A 26,879-nucleotide genomic window follows, 5' to 3' on the forward strand; every position below is an offset into this window, starting at 1 on the left:
TCCCCCGGGCCTGGCTCGAGGATGCGGCGGCGCGAGGGGAAGGGGCGGGGGGGCGGTGCCAGCGCCCATTGGGCGATGGCTGACAGCTCCCCCCTGCCGCGCCCGCGCTCATTAAAGGGGCCACGCCCGCTCACCCCCTTCCCCCCCCGGGCCCCGGCGCTCCCCGCGGAGGCTGAATCCCCGCGGGGTATCGTTGCGGATTCCCGCTTCCCACTCCACCGCGGTGCCGCCCGCTCGACCGGCTCTGCACCAGGGAGGCCCCGCCGGTGATACGCGTCCCTTTTAAGAGGCGGTGGCGCGGCTCGAGGAGGGCATCGATCGGCGCTATAAAGGGCGGGCGCGGCGGGGCCGCGGGGACGCGGCGCGGCGGAGGCGGCGGCTCCCGAGGCCGCCATGGACTTCAACGTGAAGAAGCTGGCGTCGGACGCGGGGGTGTTCTTCTCCCGCGCCATGCAGGTGAGGCGATGCTGGGTCGCAGCGCGTTGCCGTGGCAACGGCGCCCGCCTGAGGGATGGCGGGGCTCGGGCCTTCCCCCGGCAGCGTCTTCCCACCGCCCGGGCACGGAGCATCCTCCTCCGCCGCACCCAGGGACCCGCGGGTCGAGGCCCCGGCAGGGTCAGGGCGGTTTTTTCCCTCAGCCTGAGGGAGTTGGGAGCTGGATGGGGCTGCTTGATTGAGCCCCAGCCCCAGGAGCAACGGCCTCTGGGCACTGGGGGCTCCGAGTGGTGCTGGATGACCCCGAGCAGGAGCTGAGCTAAACCATGGTACTGCTGCTCTGGTAAAGGTTAACGAGGGAAGCGACCCCTGAGATGCTTCTAACCAATACATTGATTGGGGCAGGGGGGAGAGGAGTGTGGAGAGGATGTTCCTTGCCTGATGGTTGTTGTTCTTAAGAAAAAGCTTATCTTGCAAACAGCTGCTCAGTTAACTGTTCCCTTTTGCTAGGGAGATGTGGTAGAGGTGGCCTTGCACTTCAGTCCCTCAGGAGGTCAGGTAGCAGTCACTCCCAGGCCCTGACAAAACACAGTGCTGTTAAAGTGATGCGAAGGAGCTGCTGAGGCTGAGCACGTAGTGTCTTGGTAGGCTAACATGGCACCAGGACCATCCTTCACAAGCTTGAAATGAGGAGCTGCCTGGGGATGCAGTGACCCCCTGGAGCTGCGGAGTGAAGACATTTGGCTACCCATGAGGAGCACAGCGTGCAGCGGGTGGTGCGATGTAGCTGCTGAGTCTGTCCACTTCTTGGGCATAATAACTGGAAAACTGCTCTCGGTTGGGCAGGAAAGGAGAGAGGCAAGTCAGAGTTGGTTGGGATGCTGCCTGAAAAGTGAAGTTCAGCTGGTGACTGGAACTGGGCTTCTCGTTCTACCTATTGTGTGGGGGTTGATAAATAAACAGAGCAGTACCGTCTTGTTCCAAACCTTCTGTGCAGTGGAGTAATTCTGAGTCTTTTAAGAACTGGTCTCCTGTAAACAGATATCACCTCATGTAACTGTGCCAATGAGTCATATGTTATGAAAAAAGAGAGATATTAACTACAGGTGCAAAATAAGGAGCAGATGGAAAACTTAAAGATGTTGTTCTCACGCAAATGACCTTGGTAGCAAAAGAAACGAAGAAATGCTGTAAAGAATCTTATGTTTAGGAGCCTTATTGTAAGTCTCTGATAAATGGTTTTTAGCTTCAAGGCGTAGGAAGGAGACAGGCATGGGAACAGTGTCTGCACACAGTGATTCTAGAGCAAGGAGGCGTTTATAAATAGTGACTTCTGCCTGCTACACCTACTCTGCAAAATCTCGTATGTGAATATTCATATCCCTAATTACAGTAGTAATTTCTTGAAACAAAATGGGCACTGGTACTTGTGGACAACATGCAGGTGTTTGTGTAAGGAAGGAAGACTGGAAGGAAATGGATTGCTGAGGCTGAAAGCCACTTTCTGAAATGTAATTGCTGGGAGGATTAGGCCTATTTGGGCTGTCCCCATAGAGTCCTGCTGCTAGTGTGGGTCAGCTCTGCCCTGTCTCCACCAAGAGCCACAAAAGACAGTTGAGGTTTGCTGTTAGCAGTCAGGATTGGGTTTGTAGCACTCTCTAGCATAGCAGATCTAGGAGGGGAATAAGACCTGGCTAGAATAAGCTCAGTTTTCTGTAGCACTGGAGATGCTTTCTTTGGCTCCAGGCATTTAACAAAGTGATGTTTTACTGGAACTGCAGCGACTGGGAGATAAATGGGCTGGCCATTATGTGCTGTGCCACTCAGACAGCATTAGCTACTGCTGTCTGGCCAACATACAAGAGCTGAACTCAAACTGGAAGAAGGGCTGTAGCATTGCTCAGTGAGGGGGGAAGGAAACATGGTCAGCACACCTCCTCTGGTTTGGCTTCCCTGAGGCTTAGGGCAGGAGCAGTCCTGGTTTGAATCCTGTCAAATACAGTACAACCTAATATAGGTGCTGAATGAAGGATTTTGAACTAGGCTTGACATCTGTCATGACAAAAAAAAAAAACAACCAACCAACCAAAACCCCAAAAAACACCTCAAAAACCCACTGCTGCCTCTACATGGCTCTTTCTAGCTCAGATACCAGTTAGCAGGACTCACACCTGAGGAGAAGCTGGGCAGCTTGAGGGGCTTATGTGCTCCTGGGTGGGTAATCCTGTACCCATCTCCAGCAGGAGCAAGAATGAGGTGGCTGTGACAAAGCTGCATACTATTTCCCCAAAGCTGTGTAAGCAGTATCTTACCAGGTAGTGTCCTGTGGGCTTTACCACATTTCTTATGATCTCCTTCAGAAAAGCAAAGCACGCTGTAGAAGTTGGGGTAGGAAGGTGGTGGTCAGCTCTGCTACCCTGGGAGTGGGAAAGAAGCTTCTAGGCTTGGGCAGCTGCAAGGATATAGAACTATTTTAGGATTCAGCATCTCACTTGATGTACTGTACTGCCACTTGTACGACCAGTCACAGCCATCGAGTTAGTACCCTCAGAGGGGATACAGCACATAGCCCCTAACAACTGCAGCACCTGCAGAAGACTTCAAACAGGTCATTCTCTTAATCTTCACTGAAGAAAAAGGCCTTTCTCTTTGATCAGCTGCACCTTCCAGTTATCAGTAAGTGGGTTTGATTCCAAACTTTTGCAGAGTACGTATGCTAACAGCTCCAGCCTCCCTACAGAACGGGCATCTCTCCTTCCAAATGTAGCACATTAGATGTGTCTGTTCTAGACAGACTGCAATCCAGGTTCTCTCAGGGATATCTGGAAATAATTGTAGGTGTCTGTCTTTTGTTAATTCTGATGTAAACTGGCTCGGGGTGAAATTGCCCAAGCATGCGTACAGCTTTTGGGTGCTTATCCCACTGCTAATGTAATTAATACTAGTAGCTAGAGGTTGACTTATTCAGTCTTGAAGACAGACAGACTCCCCCCATCTCCCTAAACTCATGATAAAATAGAATTTTATCTTTAATATCTTTATTAGATTAAATAGACCCTCTGCTTGCTGACCTTACTGGGGTTGATACCTTGGTTGCTGGACACCTTCAAAACTAAGAGAACAAGAGGTGACTTAAGAAAAGGATTTTGAAGGCAAAAGGTGTGGGCTAGAGCACGCTTCCATTTGAAACACACCTATGAATCCATTAGGGCAGTATTTTTTCCTTTCTCAAATGCCTTGCTCATGAGTTAACCAAGCTGTCCTGTTAATGGCTTCCTTCTGTCCTCTAGCACAGTTTCAGCTGGCTCACAGCCTGGCTTTCCTGACTCCTGGTGACCAAATACTTGAAGCATACTCTGTATCTGGTCCAGAGCTGTTGAGATTCAAGTAGTTTTTAGATGCTGAGTGGCTATGGCTTCTCTCCTAATGCAACCCTGTACTAGGTGAGGTGTAGATTTGCCTGAACTGATTTTGTTGTGCCTCTGATCACCAACAAAGCAAGTGTTACAATAACCTGGGCATTATGAAGCTGATCAGAGGCTTCAGAAAATCCATCGGCTCAAATCTACTGACAGGTGCAGGAGACTTCCAGGTTTAAGACTCCTGGCCCTGGTTTGATCTTTGTGCTTTAATGTGGAAAGTCATAAGTAATGTCCAGCTGGGAAAAACTGGGGACCCTGCAAGTGGTACAAGGGCCTGAAATCTGCCACTAGATCCCTCTGCATGGGGGCTGCTGCTACCCTGTCCAAACTCACAGCATACAGGCCTGGGCCAGCTGGAGGGGAGCGGGATGGAAAAATCACACAAATCTGGAAGAAACACAAGTCAACTCATGCTGCATTGTGCAAAACAGCTGTGGTGTTGGCATAACTCAGTGGGAGCACTGGGATTTTATTCCCCCATGCCTTAAAGGGGAGAAAAATGCTAATGCTTTTAGCAAAGAAAACAACACATGTGCTGTTTTAAAGCCTAACTGTGATGGTCTTTAGTCTCCAGGGTTGTAGGCAGCGCCTCTTTTGATATTGTAGCTGTAGAGCAGAGGGACCCATCCAGCTCAGCTCTTCCTGATATCACAGTAGTGTCTTTACCAATTCTCTTGGGGACTTTTCCCCCAAGATGTGAACGCAGACAGCTGCCCTAACCGCAGTCCGGGATGGTCTCTCTTCTTCTGGGCCTGTTGCCCAAGCGCTGCTCTCCTGAGCTGTCAGCCTGCTTGCCCACATGGGCCCCAATAATGCATCTAGTGTTCCTGCTGGCCAGCCAAGCCTCCCAGAGGAAACCCAACCTTTGGCTGAATTATTGATGCTTTGGAATGCAGCTTGACTCTCCTCTTCCTGGAGAGCGAGAGTGGCACTTGACAAAAGGCTGCCCTGCATTATTAATCACCGCATCAGCTTCCCTGCACAAAGATGGGACCGGTGCTCAGCTGGGTCAGCTTCCTGCAGGGCAGGATCAGTGCATCCTCTCAGTACTGCGACCTGGCACGTGATCCCAGGATGCAGATCCTGGAATTGGTTCAGGGCAGGACTGTTGACCCAGCTGTCAGGTTCTAGAAAACAAATGGGTATAGTTCTGCCACAGCGGGATGGAGGAGCTTAAGGTCCTCTCCAGGCATTGCAATTGCATGTGCTCTGCCTGCCCTGACTCACTCCCAGGTGGATATGCACCGAGCCTGTAGGTCAATTTGATAAAACCAAATAATACTCCCATTTATGGCAGTCTGGAGTATTTGGTGCTGCAACAGACAGCAATGCCTCTAGTCCAGGACCAGCAAGGGACAAAATATTTTTAATCTGTATTTTACAGTCAGGAGACATGAGTATGTAATCAGCTTGTCTGTTTTCCTGCAGCTCTTGGCCTCACAGTAAAATCCTATGTCTGTTCAGTGGGAAGGAGAAATAATAAAACCCCTGTAATTGTTATGAAAACAAATTCCTAGGAACAGAAATCCTTTATGGGGGAGTTCTGCTTGAAGTGCTTGTGTAGCCAGCCTTCATAAACTGCTGTTGTTCTACCCTTCTTCTCACTGGGGACACTGACTTGGGCAGCCACTTAAGAGGGGGTCAGCAGCTGAGACCTGTTGCCACCTGAAAGCTCAGATCTCCACTTGCACCAGACATGAAAAAGAAGCAGCTCATAGGATAAGGTGGTGTAACTTACCTCTAATCTCCTTCGCTGGCTGTGCTTTCATGAGAAGCTTCATCTGATCTCACTGGAAGCTGCTCCTACAAGAGGTGGTCCTGCTCTCCCCTGCACCTGATGGCACACTCCCAGTAGTGCCGTAAAGTCAGGTGAGTTCTCTGATCCAGCTAAAAAGTCACGTTAGAGGTCAAGTTGAGCTGAATCAGTGACTCCCCATGCACAGACAAGGAGGTAGAAATGTGCTGCAGGGGAGGAAAAGAGCGGTACCAGCTGCCCCAAGGCTGGGTCTGGACTTTCCAGCATAGCTGAATTCTGGGCAGTGGTGAGGGAGACACTAGGGGAATTAAGTGTAAATAAAGTAACAGTCTCCTGTGTCCTTGTTTCCACTTCATGATGTTAATGTCCTGCTTTCCAACTCTGAAAGAAAGCCTGAATAAGAGATTGTTTTCTGGCCTGACCCTTTAGAGTCACCCTGACATTCCTGCCCATCCTCCCCTTCTGGCATAGCCCTGAGGCTTGCAGTGGTCATGGTGCATGTCCTCAGCCCTCTTGCAAGACAATCAGCTTTAGTGCCTGACTTGAGATAACAACAGAGTTTCTGAATCCTGGCTGCTCGCTGGCCAAGTGCAGTGCAAATGACCCGCGTTATTCCACTTCACCAGGTGAAGGGGTGGGTTGTGCAAAACAGTCGCAAAGGACAGTGATGCTTGGAGATGCCACTTGTGAATATAGCGAAGGACCCCAGAGCTGGAGTGATTCGAGAGGCTGGCAGTAGCACTGTGGAGATGCTGGAGGGCTTCAGCAGTGATCTGACTCTGCAGCAATGCTGCAAGAAGCTGACTAAATTCAGCCAATAAGAAATTGGGTTTAGGCTTGACAGCTCCAGGGCAGATGCTGGTGCAGGATGAGTCTAAACTGCAGGAAAAAAAGCTGGACTTGAAAGTGAGATGAGATCTCAAAGCTGCCTGGGAAAGGGGGGCGAGAGAGACTGTTATGCTTGCATCAAAGACTCTTGGCTTGTTTAAGAAAGCTCTTAAACAGATGACTCGAGAATTGGTGCCAAATACCTGGGAAGCCCCAGTTTGCTGCATGGCAATGACTCAGCCCAGCCTGGCAGAGTCTGAAAACAGCCCTGGGCTTCCAACAGTGACAGAGGAAGAAAGCCTCAGCCGCACGTGTGTCTGATAGATGTGTGTCCCCCCCAAAGACAATCACAGGCGTTAGGTACAAACCAATACAAACACCCTCTCACCCCGAATCTGCCTTTAACCATGTCCAGCAGTAGCCACGGGGCCATGGCAAGACTGAGCTGAAAATAAGTGCTAGTAACCAGGGGCTACTGGTTCTGAGGAAGAAGCTAGTGAAGTGATGCCTGGTCATGCATGGCTGGGAGTCCTCTGTCCCCACTGAGCTGCGGGAGGGCGTGTGGCTGTCCTTGCAGTTCAGTATCTGTCACCACTTACATCTGGCAAAGCAGTTCACTGGCTCTAGCTCGAATCTTGCCCAAACAGGTCACTGTGTAAACATACCTGCAGGGCTTGTATATCTCAGACATCTAGTAACATTTGCACAGGGCTGGTAACAGGACTCCTAAAGGCTGTTTGCCTGTCCCGCGTGCTGGTTCTGGGCTTGCTCCTTATCTCACTTTGTTCCCAGCTTTGTACTGGATGTGAATGCAGCTGGGGCTGCAGGAACTGAGCTGGCCAGAAAAGCTTTCAGGAGGGGCAGCAGACACCAGACCAAGACCTCATGAATAGGTCATCTCGGCCCATCTAGAGCTGAGCTGTGGGATAGGGGAAGGGATAAGAGAAGCTACAAGTGGCAGACCAGATGGGAGTTGTATTTCACTTAAGAGTTTTAGCCAGGCTTTAATCTCTTGGTACCTGACTGTAGCAGGTATTGTACAGCATCGTGTGCCGATAACTCAACAGTGGCACCAGAGACCAGCAACAAGGGCTAAAAGGACAACTGCAAACTCTGTAGGATCCCAAGTGGCATAGCTGTCTAAAGGGGTCTTTTAATACAACCCCAAAAAATGCTAGTTCCATCAAGAGCAGAAAATTAGACTTAAAAATACACTGAAGGTGGCCAGCATCACTGAGAGAAGTGAATGGAAGATAGGGATGGGATGAGAGGAAACGGGCTTTTCTCTCAGAAATCCCCCAAGGAAGCAATGGGGCTGTCCAGGCCATCTGATGCTGCACCTCCAGACTGACAAACCTTGCTTGTCAGATGTCACTGCCCAGTATGAAAACACCGAAGACTTGCACAGCCTGCTTTTCCCTGCTGCTAATTTTAAACTTAAAAGGAATCATGGAGGGAGGGAGAATCTGCTGCCAGTATGAATCTGAGTGCTGAGAGAAGTCAGGCACCATTATATTTCTCTCAATACCCTGCTTCAGAGCATGTCCTAGAGGGAGAGTCACTTGCTGGAAGTATTTTTATCTAAATCCTGAGTTTGAGCCTCCTTAAACCTCAGCAAAGCAGGTGAGCTGGGAGGCAGCACTCAGGCACTGTCAGTCTGATGGCTGTCAAAGGGCATTCACAAGCCCTGTAGCAAAACCAATGTTGTGTACGTGCTTGTCTAGTAAGATGGGAAAAAAGCCTGACTTGTGAAGTAGTGGCGCTCCTGATCCCGTTGGGTCTGTAGGACAGAGTTGGTTAGGAGGAGGTGAAGGGAGATGTCACCTTCCATCACGCAAAGGATGTCTGTTGCTCTCCTGCATGAAGTGCTTGGAAGCCATGTGCACGTTTGAGTAGATTCCTCACAACTAGGGTATTTTTGTACCAGACCTTATTAAAAGTTACTTATTCTGGAACACCTCTCAAACCTGGACACTGTTTTTAGATCAATGCTTGTTCCACTCTTGGGCAAAAATTTGCCCTCTTCCCCTGAAAGATGCCTGGGAACAAAGAATGACACCTTGAAGGCTTGTTAGCTCTACTCTAAGATAGACACTGAGGCTTCTTCTGCCTCATGCATTTCTTAGTAGCCCTGTAGCATGCTGTCATTTTGCTGTAGTAGAACAGACCTTCTAACAACTACCTCTTTCCTTGCAGTTTACTGAAGAAAAGTTGGGCCAGGCTGAGAAGACTGAACTAGATGCCCACTTTGAAAACCTTCTGGCCAGGGCAGACTCCACAAAGAATTGGACAGAGAAGATCTTGCGTCAGACTGAAGTTCTGCTACAGCCAAACCCTAGTAAGTCCAGCTGGTTCTGTTGCTTGAAGGACAAATATCACTTGCAGCTCAGTGTTAAAAAGAACATGCCCTCTGGCAGAGAGCCCTGTTGCATTGAATTTGTGGGGGTTGGAAGAAATGTGTCTTTGCAGGGCCTGTCCTTCCTTCCCTATGTAGCTGAGAGATGACTGGCTGCTGCCCTACACCTCCTGGCAGTGCTCCTGAGGACTCGGAAGGGACACCTCCTCCTGGTGCTGGTGCTTGCTGTCTGGTGCATTATTGAGGACTGCATGGAGTGGGCTACCCTGAACGCCAGTTCCAGGGGACCCTCCTTCATCCTCCATCCTGTAACCACCAGTGGCATCCTCATTCCAGGTGCCAGAGTAGAAGAATTCCTCTATGAGAAGCTTGACCGGAAGGTGCCTTCCCGGGTCACCAACGGGGAGCTGCTGGCACAGTACATGACAGAAGCAGCTAATGACTTTGGGCCAAGGACACCTTATGGTAAGTCAGCCTGGCTAATTAAAAAGTCCTGGCAATCCATCCCTTCCTAAGAGAGTATCCCCACTGCTGTTTTGGGTTAAGACTTCTTCAGCATGACTCTTGAAGGGGGCAGAGTGGCCTGCTGCCCCTGTGGCAACCTGCCTACTAATGTGTCAAAGGTGATGCCAGAGAATTCTCTAGCACAGAAGCAAACAGGCAGGAAGGCAAGTCTTACTCCACAGCAAAGCATGTTCTGTGCTGTGGAGGGGTGAGGGGGGCAGGGGCCTCCCCATTCCTAATATAATCCAAGTCTGGCAGGGCTAGAGAAGAAATAGAGACACATGGATCCAGGGTAGCTAGTGGAACTGATTACAGGACACAACCTATTCTGTGCTATTTCTGTGGCTTTCTAAATTAACCTGAACAGGGAGTTGCATTGAATGGCTTTAGCTTTGTCCAGTTTGAGCATATTTTTACCCTAAGGTGCTATCCAGTTGCACAGAGTTTCTCTAGACTCTGAACAGGAGAACCATCTTTTAACTGTCCTGCAAGTGGAGAGTGGAAGTATTTCTCCAGCAGAAAGAGAACAGGAAAACAGACTTGGGAAGGTTGGTGCTTGCTTACAAGCCTCAAGAGGCCCCTTCCTGACTACAAAGACCATTTTCCTGCTCTTAAATCCTAACAGTTGCCCCTTCCTGGGGTGAATTTTGGGCTTCTTTGAGCAGCAGACCTGCACAGAAGCACAGCCTTACATCCAAGCTGTCCTTGCCTCCACCATGAGCTTTGTTACTGCTCTTCAAATCAATAGTTGCTCAATAGTAAGTCCTGTTCCAGGCAGAACAGCTATAACTGCATCTATAGCCAGCACTGCCTAATCAACTCATTTTTTCTGCTCTGGTGCTTTTTAATTTGCTGCTCTGTTCCTGTGTCTCTGTTTTATGAGACAAACATCATTCTGCGCAAGCAGGTATAGCAGTAAAAGGACATCAGTGGAATAAGTGCCTCAGCAGATAGATAAGATCAAAGCTGCACTGGGAGCAGCTGAGAAGATGCCTCGAGCTAAAAGCAAACTGTAGTTAGGACTGAAGCTGGTGTGGACAGGCATGGTCACATTGCACAGGCAGGGTACACTGCGCCTTTGTCCCCCAACACTGGAGCCTGGTAGCTCTGGGTAAGTTGGCTGAAGCCAACACAATGTTAATTGGTTTCTTCTGGAGTTGAAGGCTCCTGTTATTGCAGGGAAGACCTTGATAAAAGTTGGAGAGACTCAAAGGCGCTTAGGTGCAGCAGAACGGGACTTCATCCACTCTGCCTCCATCAACTTCCTGACCCCACTGCGCAACTTCCTCGAAGGGGATTGGCGAACCATATCTGTAAGTATGGTCACAGGGAAGGGGAAGCTTGTCACGTCACCAGAGACAAGGGGGGTGAGAGGAGAGGGAAACAGTGCTGGAAGAATTAATTTTTCTTCTCTATGAGAAAGGAGGACTCCATAACCTGCTCCTCAAATAATGCAAGGATAGGGTAATACCAATCCTAGGTCTGCTCAGAGTTCCTTCTGTGGCAGGGAAGGATTTCCAATTGATGTGCCACAGGAAGGTAACTCCTTTTCTGACTCCTGCAGCTTAGTGGGCACCACCTACCCATAGGCTGCCCTGTTTCCAGAAGGTTAGCCTGTATTCCTGGCAGCCAGGCCCAAAACTCTTGCTAATGAGGTAGACATAGCAACTACTTCTTTCTTCCTATCATTTTTTGATAAGAAAATGAATTGGATTCCTAGATGATACCTTGTCCCCTTTCCTCCCCAACAGCTCCTAAGCAGTTTGCTCTTACCTGTTTTCTGCTCCTTCCAGAAAGAGCGGAGGATCCTGCAGAACCGCCGCCTGGATCTGGATGCCTGCAAAGCCAGGTTGAAGAAAGCCAAAGCTGCTGAGGCAAAAGCAGCGGTAACTTTTTCTCATATTCCCTTCTGTCCTTCTGGCCCCAGGGCTTGGCTCACATGAACAAAAATTAGGCCGCCCTACTATGTCCTGGCTCTGGCAGGCATGGGTGGGGGAATTCTTGTCTGGTATGCAAGGGAACTGGGAGCAGGAGCCACGCGCCTGTTCAGGATGCCCTCCCTTGGGGGAGTTGCTGAAACAAATAGTTTTGAGCTTCTACAGTCTGGGAACTTCTACTTGACCCAGACTCCTGCCTCCTGACTGATAGTGGTTGCTGGATGATTTGTGCTAGTAACTAAAAGGCTGCATCTTCTGAGTACTTGCTAAGTTTCCCTGGGGATCTCAAAGCAAGCCAAGAGAGCTGAGCTGGGAGGTGTGCAAGGGAAAAGTATGCTGGAGCTCTGCAGCAGTCTCAGACTTCCTGACTAGTTAGGATTCTGCCAACTCAGTCTTCCCCAGGCAGGAGTGCTGTGGGAGCCTGTAAGGCGTGGCTGGGGTGAGACTGGGCTACCAGGAGGTCCTTCCTTCAGCCTCTTTATTTACTTAATTCATGGTGCTGTCTAGTTATAGGCTAATCTTGCCCCCTGGCTTTGGGGAAATCATGGCAAATAAACTAGCAACAGTCCCAGGTCAGGGCAGTGTAGAAGGGACTGGTAAGTCAGCCCGTGTCACTGTACCCAGGCCTGAGCAATGGGGACAAGTGCTTCAAAGTGCTTGTCTGAGCCTGACAAGACCTGTCAGCTCAGGGTGCTCCCTGGGCCTGAGGCATCTCCTAGATCTGGGCTCTCCCTGGGCAGAGGCAGCGTAGCAGGAGGCAAAGAGGATGTAGCTGGGCACTGACAGTGTCCCTGGAGGGCCTTGTTGAAGCAGATTGCCATCCTGTAGCACTCTGGCTGTTGGCACAAGGACTTGCCAAGTTTTGCTTCTAGCCTGGGGCCAGGAGCTCAACTAGCAAACGTGTGCAGTCAGAATGGGCAGAAATCCTTGTCAGTCAGTCTCTGGGATACCAGCCTAAGAGCCCTGCCATGAGGTCGTTTTCTAGCCATCTGCTCAGCTGGGCTCCTGGCCTTGCAGCTCCCTGGGTGGCCAGTTCCCACATGTTTTCCCTTTTCTCCAGCTCTAACTGCATACATGCCATATGGAGAAGCTGTGCTAAGCTCAGTGGCCTCTATCAGCAGCTCTGACAGAGTGCTTAGAACTACGTGCAAAAGCCTTAAACAAAGCTTTGAGTGAACAAAAGTGATAGCTGCCCTTTTAAAAAAAGTCCCCTCTCATCAGTCAGGTCACCCAGATCCACTGAAAGTAACTTCAGGGGTACCCAGTTCCCCTTCTGAAGGAGACTGTGCCCCCAGTCTCAGTAGGAAGTGGTGGCCATTGCTTTATCATAAACTCAAATCAGAGCAGGAATTCAGATACCTCCTGTGCTTCCTCCCTTTCCACCTTCTTTACCTTGCTTTCTACCTGAAGTGATCTCAAAGCCTCTCACCTGCACACAGACCCTTGGGTGAGGGACTTCCCTGTAGCTGAAAAAGAAAAGAAAAACTTGGTTTCCCACTGGAATTGCAGGGCTGGGGTGCCCCAGGCAGGATGCAGAGCCAGGCCAGGCTTCCCTGGGTGTTCGCCCCAAGCCACATTTCAGCCACTCTGCCTATTTGAAACAGATCACACAACAGAAGAGCAACCTCAGCTGCTGTTATGGGCACACATCTCTTACTCAGCTTAGCTTAAATGTGGGATCCATGACTTCAGGGCACCTCACTGACTGCTGGAAGAGGGGGCACAGTTGGAAGCTCCCAGCACCAGGGAGAGAACTGCTGCCTCTGCTCTAGGCGTGTTAACTCGGCATTAGACCACAACGTTCCCTGTAACATGCCTGAAGTCCTGTGTCACATCTCCCCATCCGAGCTGGCCTAAAGTATTGCACCCCTCCCAGATCACCACTCTCTTGCTGCTCTTCCCCTCTGTAGTGCAAACCTGTGTTCCCACAGCTTCTGTCTCGTGACTGACCCTCCAAGTGAGCTGCTGCCCAGACCTGTGAGCTGCTGTTCGCGTGTCTGGGCTTGTGCATTTCCCTCAGACTTTGTGCTTTGTCCTTCCTGTTGATGCTGTTTTGTTTACTAACCTTTTTGTTTTGTTTCTTTGTAATTTGCTCAGTGTGAGGGAGATGTGAGTATTGACTGTGCTAACAGTGCTGTGATTTTTTTTTTTTTTCTTTAACACCTCTCATTGTCTCTTTCTCATTTTAAATGAAAATTCCTATCTCCCTTGCCCCATTGGGACTGGCCCTGGAGCATGTGGCCAGGGCTGTGGCTGCCTGGGCAAGGTGCTCCAGAAAGTTGGGGGTGTCCGTCAGCTGCCTGCAGCCCCCCTGGAGCATACACTCGGTTCCATCAAGGCTGCTTGCAAGCAGTGCTCAAGAGAGGCAGGGGGTCCTATAAAGACTGACTCGGGCTCCTTCACCTGCAGGCAGGAGGAGGTTGGGTTGGGTGGCAAGTCCCTCTCCTGGAAGGGAGGCAGCCCAGAGACAATGACAGGCAGGCTGATCTGGTTGTGGTGCTGTTCTGTCATCCAGGCTCCAGGGCTCTGCCCATTTTCCCTGTTACAAGGGCAGAAGGGGGAGGGAAGTGGGTCCCTTTTGACCACTGCTTGCAAATACAACTTCTCCATGCACAGGAGTGCAAGAGCAGCTTGCCTCCTTCATCCCATGTGCTACGACTAGTTTTGGGACTCCCTGGAGACCAGGGAATGGGAGGAGAGGTTTCTTCAGTTGCTTTTGAACTTAAAAAAAAAAAAAATAAGTCATAAGGAGCTGTTTCTGTGAAACATCTCCTCACATGGAGGAATCAAGCCTAGTTGCTGTGCTGACCTCATATTTCACTGGTGCATTTTTATCCCTATATTCAGGTTTGACTTGTAATAGGAATTGCTCCTCCTTATTCCTTCCTCCAGCCATCCCCAAAACTCCTAGGTGGTTTAAAAAAAAAAAAAAAATCTCTTCTGGTTGGGACTGTCTGACTGCTCTTCCACACACTGGTCACTCATTCCAGCAGGTTGCTTGGGCCCCAGCAAATCGGGTCAGCATGTATAAGTAGATCTGAGTGAGCTGCAAAGAGATTAACCTGGGAGAGGAAACGTGGGGCCTGAGGGGATTAATAACGTAGCTGGGTTGCAGCTGGATTGTGAGCCAGCCTTGCACACCAACCAACTGCACAGTAAAGGCTGCCCAGGAGGATACCCGGATTCATCGCACCAGTGGATGGTCCTGATGTCAGCTGGCTTGCTGGCTCATCTCTTTGGGTGATGCTACAGCCAAAGGCCGTCCTAGGAGGAGGCCTGGTCTTAGCTGAATAGAGAGACCATGTTATGGGATGGTTAGTGAACCCACACCCATGTGGGGTTGGACTGGATCACTTGCATTCCCAACAAGGAAAACCTCCAGAGTGTTTAAGTCTTCCTGCCCCAGGGCAGAGGTTTAGCTATGGAGAAGGTGGCTTGCAGGTTTTCTGACCTCTGGGATGAAAACTCATACGCTGCCTTCGGCAACAGCAACGCTTTGGACTAGATCTGCTTTGGCTAAGCCATGCCCCTTACTGAAAATAGCAAATCTGAGTCGGTAAGGAGGAAACATGCTCAAAGGCTTGGTGAGAGTAAAAATAAGTAGATGTGTTTCTTTAAAAGGCACTGTGAAAGGATGCTCTGATGCGAGTAAACTCACCCACTTTAAGGACAAGGCCCTGTACAGGGACACCTCTAGGACTGTAGGCGGGAAGCAAGGGGAAAGAAGGTCCTGCCCACTGGACTGAGCCAACATGACGTGAGCAACCTGCTGGCTGCAAGAGAAGGGGAAATGCATTTGAGATTGTGCTGTCTCATCTCCACTCCAACTGGCCGCTGTATGAGTGGATAGCTGTAAGTACAGGCAGAGTTTCTAACAGTAGAAATACCTGCTGTCCAGGCACCAGGTGGGACTACATGAGCCAGTCCACCTCCTCTTGCACAAGCCTGGCTTCCATCTGGGGAGACCTTCCACGAACCACTGCCCAGACTGTTGGGAGACCTCCCTCCTGCCATCCCATAAGAATTTGAACTAAGCTTCCAGCACAGACAGGAAAAAAAACACTAGTCCCTTCTTCCAGCCATTGCCCGACTGACTCCTGTCGACTCTTCTGCGTGACTTGTACATGAAACTCTATTCCCCCCATTAGGCTGTGCCTGACTTTCAGGAGACTAGACCTCGTAATTACGTTCTCTCCGCCAGCGCATCAGCGGTAAGATTGCCTCCTCCTAGATGTTGCCTCTCCAACCTCTTCCTGCCCCTCTCTCTCCACCCAACTTAAACTCAGACCTAGTGCTCTGCTGTTTTCAACATTTTAATGTGACATGGGCTGCCCAGGGTTCCTCTGACTCGACCTCAAGGATGCAGATCACCCCCATAGGGGTGCATGGTCAGGGTCTGGCACTTTTGCTGCTTGCTTTGCTTTCCGGTTTCCCTGCCAATCCTTTTCCACATTTCTAGTGGGAATCTTCTGACTGTTTTTCAATGCTAACGGAGCAATTGAAAGGAAAAAAACCTCAAAGGTTTCTGGATGGTTCCAGCTGTACACTGGCAATGTCACATGCATGACTGCCCAATCAGTACTGTGGTGTCAGTGCTCAGAGGCTTTGTAGCTGGTCAAGAGAAGCAAAGGTGGACGAATTTCTCTGCCACTCATCATGTCAGTAACGCAGTAGGCTGACACTGCAATCTTGTCTATTCTGCAAATAGAGATAAATTTTTTCCTTTCGTCTTGGGGCCTGTCTGGTGGCTGTTACGCAGTCAGATGCGCTGGGAGTGGGTGAATAGCCTGTTGCATCTTAACTGTGTTGCACTGAGTGGTTATGGTCAAGCAATTGATTTTCTGTGCTGTGTTCATGGCTCCCCATTGCACAATGTCACATTTCTCGTTAAAATGTTGAAAACTGATCATCTTGCTTCCTAATTAGCATTCAGAACAACACTGATGCCTGTTAATAAAATAACCTGGGAGTGGAAACTGTAGATATTAAAAAGGACAGCCCAGCCTTCTAGCAAACAAAACCCATGGAAACAAGTTGGATTTGGTTAATGGGAAACCCATCCCATTTGGAAAGAGGTATGTCTGAGCAGATAGCATCAGTGTTAGTTCCCAGGTAGATCTGTCCTGACCTTCTTGGAGTGTGATGCTGGGATCAGAAATAGCTTTGCACAATAGCTGGAAAACTATTTCCATAAGTAATAGGCCTAGTGATGAGGCTCCTTAGGAGGAAGCTGGTACTGGTGATGCCGTAGCAATTGATCAGTTTCCATCTCTCCTACTGCAGCAACTAGTGGCAAGCCTGTGGCTCTGTCTTCTCCCTTGGAAAGGTCTGTTTAAAGAACACCACGATAATGGACTAAAACTGATCTCTAGGAGAATCAGAGGAGCGAAACTGGGCTTTCCCTGCCTCTGAATAGCTCTGATTAGGCCAGGGTACCCTGATCATTCCCTAAGGTTTTCTAAAGCAGATGTGAAGGTAAGCATTTTTATAATACACATTAGCATCTTGGAGAGTGCCCAGGTGCTCAGATGAACATGTCTTGTCATCACCAAACTGCAAGCTGATCCGCTTTTGCTGAATTACAAAGCTGTACTGGGGAGCAGATGCCAAGTACAGTAACATGACAAGAGAAATAGATTTTGGGGAGTTTTGAGCCCACAGGTGCCTACCCTGGCACATCACTGCCTCGTTCAGTGGTCCCTCCTCAGAGCTCTGCTACAGAAGCTCTGACAGCAGCGACATTGATTTCGGGCAGTTAGAGCTGGGCTCTAGGGGACAGACTTGTTCTGGTTAAGCAGCCAGAGCACTGACCTTGATCACTTAATCATGTTTGATGGTTGCGCAGCAGGGCCTCCTACCAGGAGTGCCTGTAGGAAGCCTGCTGGCCTAGCCAGCAGTAACCTCATGACTTCCAAAACTATCTACTTCAGAGGTTGCAATTGGTGGTTGAAGTGCCACCTGAAGTCCAGCTGCACTGGCAGGGTGACTTGAATAACAATTGGCATCTCTCATCAGCAAAACACAGGCTGAGCCCAGACTGCTCCCCAGCTCTGCAGGCTGGAGTGCTTTGTAACAAGCTCTCTAATCCCAGCATTCATCCCAAGGGGTCAGGCTCTGCAGCAAGGTAGGAGCTCTTCATACTGTTGCTCTGCTTTTCTTCCAGGCCAGAGCCCTTGTGCTATTTTAGTCTTAGTGTCTACTGGCAGTACAGAGTAGTGGTTGCTGCTCACCTTGCTGTTGGGCTCTGCTCCTTTCTGGAGGGAGGGATTGCTTACGCACAAGTAACAACTTTGTCTTACAGGTGAGCAAACAGGTCAGCTCTCTCTTGGACCATATGCCCTCAGTAGGGCTTTGATTTGGATTCCCAATTTTACTTGGTTTTTAGAGAGGTGGATAACATGGTGCTTTTATTTTTTTCCCCTTCTGTAACAGGAGGGCTTAGATGTAATTAAATCTACCTGGAGACAAACACCTCCCTTGTTTTTTGAGTTGGAGGCTGAGGAGCCATTTCTCCTCTCTCCCACACTGACCTTTTGTTTTTGTGTAAGAAGGTGTATGTGGGCAGTGTAAGCCTAAATATCCCTTTCTCTCAGACCCTGCCACTTGCCATGCACTTCACTCCTAGGAACGATTCCAAGAAAAACATATTGAGTACCTTAAAGAGGGTTCCTCTGGCTTGAGCTCAGTTGGAAGACAGGTGCAGATCATGGCTTTTTCTGTTCTCTGAAACAATTCTGACTAGAGACTCATCGTGTGTTAGCCCAGGGACAGATCCGGGCAAAGCCAGTCTGCCCCAGAGCACTGTAGGGTCAGGGCAAGGCCAACAGGAGAGAAACAAATCTGGCTACAAATACAGTGATCAACTGGGCCTAAAATGGCTTAAGTGCTGTCTGCAGCATCTAAGTAGGAAAGTTTGGGGCCCGAGTGAAAGTTTCTCCATTGCACCTATAATAAACCTTGCACCCAAAAACACAAGGGCGTGCTGACAGGGGCCTCGTGCCAGAGCAGCAGTTCAGGCTGGGCCCCGCTTTTCAGCTGCCTCCAGGGATCTTCCTGCCACCTGCCTTCCAGAGTGGGAGCTCCTAGACTGAGAAGGGGAAGGGGCTTGTGTCACCACGCATGGCTGAAATTGCCCAGAATCTTATCTGAACCAATTTCTGACTTCCAGGAGCAAAACATCCACCTAAAAGTCAGAGAAAACACCCAGCCTCAGTGCGCTGAGCACTGCACAGGGACAGCCTGGGATGGTAAGGGAACCAGCTACAGTAACTCCACTCAAGTAAGAAGAGGTGCCCATCGGGCTACGTACCGTGGAGCAGGAGCTGAGCTGCAGGCAGGGAGGGGCAGAAGCCAGAACAGGAGCAAGCAGAGGAGCCTGGCATAGTCCTTCACCATCGCAGGCAGCTCCTGCAGATGTTCCTTATATCAGCTGGTGACGTTGTCTCTGCACCTGGGGCTACCACAGCCCACCTGAGGGCAGTTGCTGGTGAGCAAACCTCAACAAGGTTCAGCTGGGAGACCCTGGGTCTGAACAGGGGATGTTCTCCCGCTGACACCACAGCATCAGCACATGGTGCCTGCAGTGGCAGTTCAGCCATGGTGTGGTAAACTTCCCTGATCTGCGGAGGTGACACGAGGGGGAAGTTGAGCTCCTCAGGGACCATCTCCCCCGGCCCCAGTGATGCGGGGTATTGCTGGCATCCTGGTGTGATCCAGGGTGATTTCTCTTCACGTTGTTAGGGATGAGGGAGTAGTCATCTGAGAAAAAGCCAAGCTGAGGACCTCTGGGAAGGATCAATGTGTTTTTCTACCTCTTTTCTCCCTTTCCCATTGCTGCGTGTGACTTCTGTTGTCAATTGTTTCATGTCCTGGAGCCAGATCCCAGCAAGCAGCTGGCAGTGTCGTGCTGCCCCAAATGTGCCCCTGTGGGTGAGGAGAGTAGGAAGGAGCAGTGTGATGTTTTGCCTGGCTCAAAGGCAGCATCCAGCCATCGCTTCCCCCTTCCTGTAGCTAAACATGCCTGTTTATAGTGCAGACTGGCTGGATTATGATCCTGTTAACCCGAGCTTTCAAGACCAGTGGGTGAGGAACACTGGCCTCCGTCTGGCTTAAGCTCACGGCAGTTCCCAGGCCCTATTTCTGGGTGCAAGGAGCTCACCTCTCCACAATCCTAAAAGAAGGGTTGTCCTTCAACACCAGCCTCTGCAGGCTTCAGCAAAGTAACCCTTGCTGGTCAGAGCACTGCCGCTTAATCCTTTTCTTCCTGGAGCTCATTGAATGCAGTTGCTGTAACAGCCCTGGCAGGGAGCAGAGCTGGCGTGCTGCTGGTTCGAGTGCTGTGGACTTGCTCTCCTGTTGTGAAACTGAGCTTGAGGATGCGGGAAGGAGGGGAAGGGGCATCAGTCTGGCAGCTGCTGCTGGGTGAAGGGCTAGCTTGTCCCCGGAGTTGGCCTGCTATGTCCACGGAGCGTCCTTGCCAATTGGTGTTAATGCCAAGTGCTTCTTGATGTCTCCAACACTGATCTCCTTTCCTGTTGCTCTGTGGCCCCTACAGCTTTGGAGCGACGAGGTGGAAAAAGTAAGTACCCAGCTGAAATTATGCTCAAACCTTCTGGGCGTGCTGGTGGTGTTCAGGGGGTGGGGGGGCTGTGGCCTCCGTCCTGCCCGTGGGCCTGCACACGTGCAGGGGACGAGCAGTGGGATGTTGCTGTTGTCAGCCCCAGTCCTGGTCCTGCAGCTGTATGGTTCGGTGTGGCTCTGACAGTGGTTTGGGAAGAGCTTGCCCCGTGGGCCAGCTGCCTGGACAGAGTGTGAGATTTCCTAGGCAAACCAGATGTGCATCTGTACGTGATAAAAGGCAACTCTGAGAACCCTGCATGGGAGCCGCGGGAGCAGAGGTGATGCACTGCGATGTGATTCAGCTCTGCTCCGGTGGCAAAGGCCCTGCCTGCTCCAATTTTGCATGTGCCATGCGTTAGCCTCTAGTAGCCCCTTGCCTGCTTGTTCTGGGGTCAGAGCGGGAGCTCCAAGCAGAGCTCAAACAAGGACAGAGAGTTTCCTGTGAACAGCCCCAGGTGCTGGAGGGAACAGCTCTGTCAGGAGGGCAGGGTGGGAGGTTTGGAGCCTCTCGTGGAGTTGATTCCGTCTGCGTGAGATGCACTTACCCTTCTGAGTGGATCCGCAGAGGCAAAGTCCCAGATCTTGTTAATTTTCTGGGCTCCTCAAAGGGAGTGTGACTTGTCCATGAAGATGGTTGGAGGGCTGCTAGTGGACTAGAGACCAGGGTGAACTCTGTGTGGAGCTCCAGCATGGTGCGGAGCTTCCAGAGACACCTTCTGGGATCCCATTGCCTTTCATACCTCAAACACCCCCAGCAGATGTTAGCCTGAAGCCTGAACTGCAAGGTGGTAGAATGGCACATTCCTGCATGCCGTGCATGATAGCAACCTATTACTGCCTTACTCGAAATGCATCATCAGAGCAGACTGGCTGTTTTTGAACCAGCTCATCCTGTACTTTAAATCCTTCAGTGCCTCAAAACAAATAAGCTGACTGCAGTCAGCAGTAAGTGTGCAAGGTTCTGTTCCTCCTATCCTGGCTGCATAGACCAAAGTATGTCAGTAAACTTCAACGTTCTCTGTGTCTTGGAGAAGCTTAAGACTGGAAGGGACCTCCCGGGTCACAGTCAAGTGCTGGCTTTATAGGAAGCTACATTCTGCAAGTGCTCAGAGCCAGCAGGGAGAGGCAATGGGTCAAACCCCAGGCAGCGTCAGATGGAGCTGGGTCTGCCTGTCACAAGTTTCAAATAGCTCTGCTGCTACTGAAGTCTGTGCCCAGCTCACTGGAGCACGAATCTCTTGGTGCTTAGTAAGGCATTGCACTGGTATTCCCTGTTACCTCCTTCTCCTTTAAATAATCCTTTTCAGACAAAGGATGCAAGAAAATAGATCAGTTGTAGCTTAAAATAGACATATCTGATTAAAAGACAGTCAAAGCATTTCTTTGTTCCAGCCTAGCTGTACAACAGGACTGGTAACGCTGTTGCCAGATGAGGGATGTAATGGCCAGCAGCAGCTCCTCCAGCTTGCCCTGCTGAGACGCTGGGTCTCCTCTGGAGACACCCCGCTCAGAAACACCAGCGATGTGGCCTCTGCGCCGAGACGATCAGCCTCTCTGGGTTAGCTCTCTGGGGCCAAGTCCAAACACATCCCTCCCAGGCGGGAACGATCGGGGCACGTCCGAAGCAGCAGCAGGAGCACTCTCCCAGAACTGGGGTTGTGCAGGATCCACTGCAGCAAGGCAGGCAGCCCTGTGACTGCTGCACCCCCCGGAGAAGGAGAAAAGGACACAGAACCTGTACTCCTCTGCTTCCAGTAAGCTGTAGCTGAGTGGACATCACTCTTCTGTGCTGTCAGTCACAGCACATCCAAAGAGGGAACTGGTGTGTTTGACTTGGTGTTAAGCAGTAAAGCACGCTAGAGAGAACAAACGTGCCTGTTTGTCACCTCTTTCCCTCTGGCAGCAGGAGGGGAGAGCAGACCCCAGGGCTCCAGCACTTCTGGGGCTCTTCTCTCTGCAAGGATCCACCTGGGTGTTGTGGTACTGCAAAACTGCCCAAGCGTAAATGCGCTGTTTGCTGGCAGGGGAGAGATGTTCTGTCTGTTTGGTAAAGAAAACTCCCAAAGTCTGCAGATATAAACCATTAATTCCTCCTATCTCAAAATAAGCAACTAGCTTCAAAGGAGAGCCTGGGGTAGAAGTTGGCTTGGGATATTCATATCTATTGCAGTGAGATTTGGTTAGTAACAGCAGTTTGGTAAATGTTCCCTGGCCTCAGCCTTTGTTCTGTGATAAAAATGATACCTGCAAAAGTTGCATTTCTGGAGAGAAAATCAGGGAGGTTGTCACATCTCTGTGCCTATAATTCCTATTTCTAAATTCCTAGTTGCTAATTTCTGTGCCTAAAGAGGGGGTTAAAAGGACAGGTGCTGGCATGGGTCTGGCTTCCCACGTCCCTCAGGATTAACAAAGCCTCTCCATCTTCGTGTTCCAGTCTTGTGGGAGTAAGAGCTTCCTAGCTGGATGCATCAGTCTTGAGCTGCCATTCCATGGCCTGCAATGGTCCAATGCAGCCTCAAGCAGGCATCAAGTTGAAATAACAGCCGGAGGCCTCTGGGATCCTCACCCAGAGTGTCCTGTGCCTGATGCTCAGTGTCACAGGTGGGCATGGATTGTACTGAGCCTGCAGCACACTTGTCTCTGGGCCAAAGGCAAGGGTTGGAGGAAGTGGGTGTTGCCTCTCCCTGGAAGAGGCAGAGCAGGGGGTCCTTGCCTTGGGCTGGCTTGAACACCCTGTCCTGTTTTGCAGGCAGAACACGAGCTGAGGCTCACACAGACCGAGTTTGATCGACAGGCAGAGGTGACACGTCTGCTGCTGGAGGGGATCAGCAGCACACACGTGAGTCTTCCTGGGTAACTGGGGGGTGACAGGGGCTACCGGGGCTCTTGGCTCCTTTCTAGAAGAATGCTGAGGGGGTGGTGGACCCCTAGTATTGGGAGTAGAGGTAGAAGAGCTCATAAATTTGGATGCTACAGCAACCTCCTCAGAAGACCAGGAATGCTCAAACTAAAAACATAATAAAGCGTGCACAGGCAGTGCATCTGTAGTTCTGCAGTCCTCAAAATGCTTCTGAGCCAGAAAAACCTTGTTGCTCTCTCACTAGAGCTGTGGGCTAGCTACATGGGGCATGGCTTAGAGTGCCGGGAGCAGCCTCCTCTCTGAGATCACCCTTGAGCCTATACAACATTCCCAGAGTTAAATTAGTGTGTTCAAGCAAATCAAGTAACTGAAATATGGGCCTGCACAAGTGTGCTTCCCTTAGGGGTGGGTAGTGGCTGCAGGGAGAGAGTCCCTGTGCCTGGCAACCAAACTCACAGACCAGCTCACGGTCCTTCTCCCTCCAGGTCAATCATCTTCGCTGTCTCCATGAGTTTGTGGAGTCTCAGACCAACTATTATGCTCAGTGTTACCAGTACATGCTGGACCTGCAGAAGCAACTGGGCAGGTGAGACAAGAGACTGCTTTTACTTCTCTGAGGGTTACTCATCTTGCTACCCCTAGCTCAGGCCTCCTTCCCCATCCCACATCATAACGTTGGGTACAAGTTACAAAGCTCTCCAAGCTCTGACTGAGCCTCTGCGCTTCCAGCATGGTGACCAATCCTGGTGGTAGTGCTTTTAGAGCAGGCTTTGCCATGGGACTCACCCGGGTTGTATACATTCATCTCAAAGCATGATGGCTGTGAGAGTTGGAACATTCTTCCTGTAAATTAGTTAAATCACATGGGAGACAAATTCCTGTTGCCAAGCAGCAAGCCTGTGTGTGCTCGGCTGCAGCAGTAACTAGTTCTGTGCTGGTGGCTGCACATCCCGTGGGCGTGGGCAGGGCTGTTTTGTCTGTTACCTGTCACATCAGCGCCCGGGCCTGACCCAGGGGGGACTGCTGCTTCTACGTGATCACTCACAACTCCTGTTCCATTCTTTTCCATGCTTGCAGCTCCAAAGGAGAAATGTAAGTAAGATGTTGCACACAACTAGCTGTAAGAGCTCTCCCAAAACTCTGGAGTTTCTGCAGACTCACTACAAAGGCCAGCAAGGGCTAGAGCTGCACTCCCTTAATGCAGAGGCGGGTATCTACAGATAAATGAGCCTGAGCTCCATTGCCATCTCCACCTAGAGAGCCCAGAAAGCCTGGGAGCCTCCAGTTGTGGCATTCACTTTAAGAGCAACAGCAACGGTCCCTTTCCTTAAGAGCTCACAGACTAAGCACATAACACAGACAACATGAGCAGGGCAAGGAAACAGCACAATGGCCCCAGAAAAACACCTGCAGAGCCAAGAATAGTCCCCGCCCAGACCCCTCTGGTGCCACGCTTCAGCCGCGTGCTCAGCCAGTTAGGTGCCAGGCCTGTACCAGGACACTGCAATCAAAATAAGCAGACAAATATTACCTGTTGCGTAGTCTCAGCACCGGGGAACTGAATGTATTTCCCTGCTCAAAGGGCAGCGTAGGTAGGTTACAGCTGTTGGCTGGAGCTCTTGAGCATCGTTTCTGCAGTGCAACTAGTGAAAGACTGAGCTCTTTCCTGGTTCCTCGTACTCGAGCCTTACTGAACTCTGCTTTTTCTTCTCCGGTGTAAGATTTTCAGGCACATTCGTAGGCAACGCAGAATCCACATCTCCTCCCCCAGCTGCTACCTCTCCTCCAGCTGTTGCTGCTGCCACACTCCCTGCTGTGCCTACTATTCCAGTTGTGCCCACAATCGTTGGGGTGCCTAATACCGTGGCAGAGAGCGTACTGAACCCAAATGAAGTCAAGCCTCCTGCGAGTGGGACACGGAAGGCCCGAGTCCTCTATGATTATGAGGCAGCTGACAGCACTGAGCTGGCACTTCTTGCAGATGAGGTTGGTAGCTTTCCTTTGTGTTGAATTTTGCTATAACTGCCTAGCAGCCCATTGCACGCTCAGCAAGGTCTTGGTTACTTTTCCTGCCCATAAACCCCATTTTATGGAACTGCTAGTCTTTTCCTTGACACTAGTATCCATTGAGTTACAGTGAGCTCCTGCTCATGGCCATTTGCTATTTAAGAACATCACCCCAATAATTCTTCTATTCCTGTTGGAGTCTGGCTGTACCCAGCTAACAAAATAGACCAGTACTTTGTATCTTCACTCTGACCCTCAGTGAGCAATGGGATAAGCTACTGGCTGGGGGTCTGGTCTAATCGTGCTGAGAAAAAAGGAAATTCAGCGAGTTGCAAACTCCTGTTCACTAGAGTGAACTTTTATATTCAGAAGGGATGACATGGCAATATCATGCCACCCAGTATGCAGAAATACCATAAGTCAGTTTGGAGAATGAAAAGGCAAAAGAGGCACCACTGGCCAGATTTCTGTAGATCTTCTATTAAAGCTGCAGCTAGCTCCAGGGAAAGGGCGCAGATGGTTGCTAAATGAACTTGAGGAACTGGTCTTTCAGTACCCCTCTGACTGACCCTCTTGGCTCTGGCTGCAGGGTCAGGTCCTGCCTAATGCTGTCTTCTCTCCCCAGATGATCACTGTGTACAGCCTGCCAGGCATGGATCCAGACTGGCTCATAGGGGAAAGAGGGAACCAGAAAGGGAAAGTTCCTGTCACTTACTTGGAACTGTTAAGCTAAATGTCTCCAGGAAGAAGAATGTACAAGCAGAATGCACCCCCTCATCTCCTGGCACTTCTAATGCGGATTTCTCCATCCGAGACCATTGCTCTCTTCAGGGTTGACACTCCATTGCTAATAGGGGAATTGTGGGAAAGAAGTGGTAAAACCATTACAGCAAGGTTTTGGGAAAGGGCTGATGGCACCCAAGACTGAATTCGTTAACTACCCCTGCAGCCTGCTTTGAGGTTAGTCTTGTTGGCACAAGATTCCTTGGTTACTTTTTTTCTGCCCTACCCTAGTCTTGTTCAGCGCAGTGGCTTTCCCAGGGCCAGTGAGCTGCAGCCCGCAGCAGCTGCTCACGGAGTTTGAGTTACACCTCCCCTGTGTCTGATGTGGGTTAGTGCCTGTCTGCCCCTCCCACCCCCACTGGTCTTCAGCAGTAGAATTGCCCAAGTCAAACCATTTAGCATTCCAGTGGGGAAGAGTCCCACACAAACCCTCTGACACGTCCTAGCTCTTAAGGCAATGAAGCTGAATTTAAGAATTAAGAGCCTGTTAAACCCATCCACCTTGCTCTGGTGTGGGAGAACAGTAATGCAGGGCTCTCCAAGAGCCACGCTTGCTACCGTGGTGCCTGATGGCTTCAACCTAGAACTGTCCTCTGAAGCTGAAAGGAAGTTTCTTTGTGAAGACCAACCTAATAACACAAGGCCTGTATGTCAAAAATCAAACCTCACTGCAAGGGACCATGCATCTTGCTTGCATTTCCTCTGAGAAACAGCTCTTGGACTGCAAAGAGTTTACAAGCCTTTTTATAAGCTTTGTTCCTTATGTTAATTGTCCAGGCTTTTCTTTAGCGTGTCTGTTCCAGGCATGTTTTAGCCTGACTTTATTTTCACCCTAGATCACCGATTTAACTAACGCTTCCCCTCCCATCTCAGCAGTGAACAGACTTGGTGCATCCTAGTACCGTAAGGGATAGTCCTACTTGCTGTTATCTCCAACCATGAGCTATTCTGGGCCATACACACACTAAACAATCCAGTCTGCCCTTGATGGAAGGGGTGGTTTAGCTCAAAGGGAGTGCTCAGCTGTGTATGCCTTTTAATCCCGTAACGAGCTTTTGAGCTAGAGCTCAACTAAAGGACTTCCGCTGCTGTGTAACCAGTTTTCCACTCAAGCTGGATGGAAGAGAAACTCCCCTGCACCAAGCTCTCTGTTCACAACCTTCCCCTCAGTATGTCAGAACTAACTTTGCTTGTTTATTGATCTTTTGCACTTTCCCCAATGGTATCGTGACCACACTAATGTAACAGGGCACTGAGCACCTGTGTATGTAGGGCTCGTGGTTTTCAGCACTTATTTGCCAATAAACAAACTGCCTGAGCTCCTGCCTCGGTGTCCTGTGTGGGTTCAGGGCTGCCCTTGCTCTCCAGCCAC

The 26,879-nt window shown here is 50.3% G+C and overlaps 1 protein-coding gene across 8 annotated transcripts; it reads left to right on the forward strand.

The window, feature by feature from the left end:
- The first annotated feature begins 149 nt into the window (after positions 1-149).
- SH3GLB2 (SH3 domain containing GRB2 like, endophilin B2) lies at positions 150-26,832 on the forward strand. Of its 8 annotated transcripts, XM_033012007.2 has the most exons (13): positions 150-456; positions 8,638-8,779; positions 9,134-9,262; positions 10,481-10,614; positions 11,095-11,187; positions 13,336-13,347; positions 15,387-15,449; positions 19,793-19,816; positions 22,607-22,696; positions 23,203-23,303; positions 23,795-23,809; positions 24,439-24,703; positions 25,350-26,832. In XM_033012007.2, the coding sequence occupies exons 1-13, from the start codon at positions 394-396 to the stop codon at positions 25,455-25,457; spliced, it is 1,239 nt and encodes a 412-aa protein (XP_032867898.1). In that variant the 5' UTR covers positions 150-393; the 3' UTR covers positions 25,458-26,832. The 8 variants fall into 8 exon arrangements, with proteins under 8 accessions (XP_032867898.1, XP_032867900.1, XP_032867902.1 ...); XM_033012009.2 differs by lacking the exon at positions 23,795-23,809; XM_033012011.2 differs by lacking the exon at positions 15,387-15,449.
- Positions 26,833-26,879: the final 47 nt, after the last annotated feature.

The sequence above is a fragment of the Tyto alba genome, unplaced genomic scaffold, assembly GCF_018691265.1.
Source record: "Tyto alba isolate M040663 unplaced genomic scaffold, T.alba_DEE_v4.0 Super-Scaffold_11, whole genome shotgun sequence".
Classification (NCBI taxonomy): Eukaryota; Metazoa; Chordata; class Aves; order Strigiformes; family Tytonidae; genus Tyto; species Tyto alba.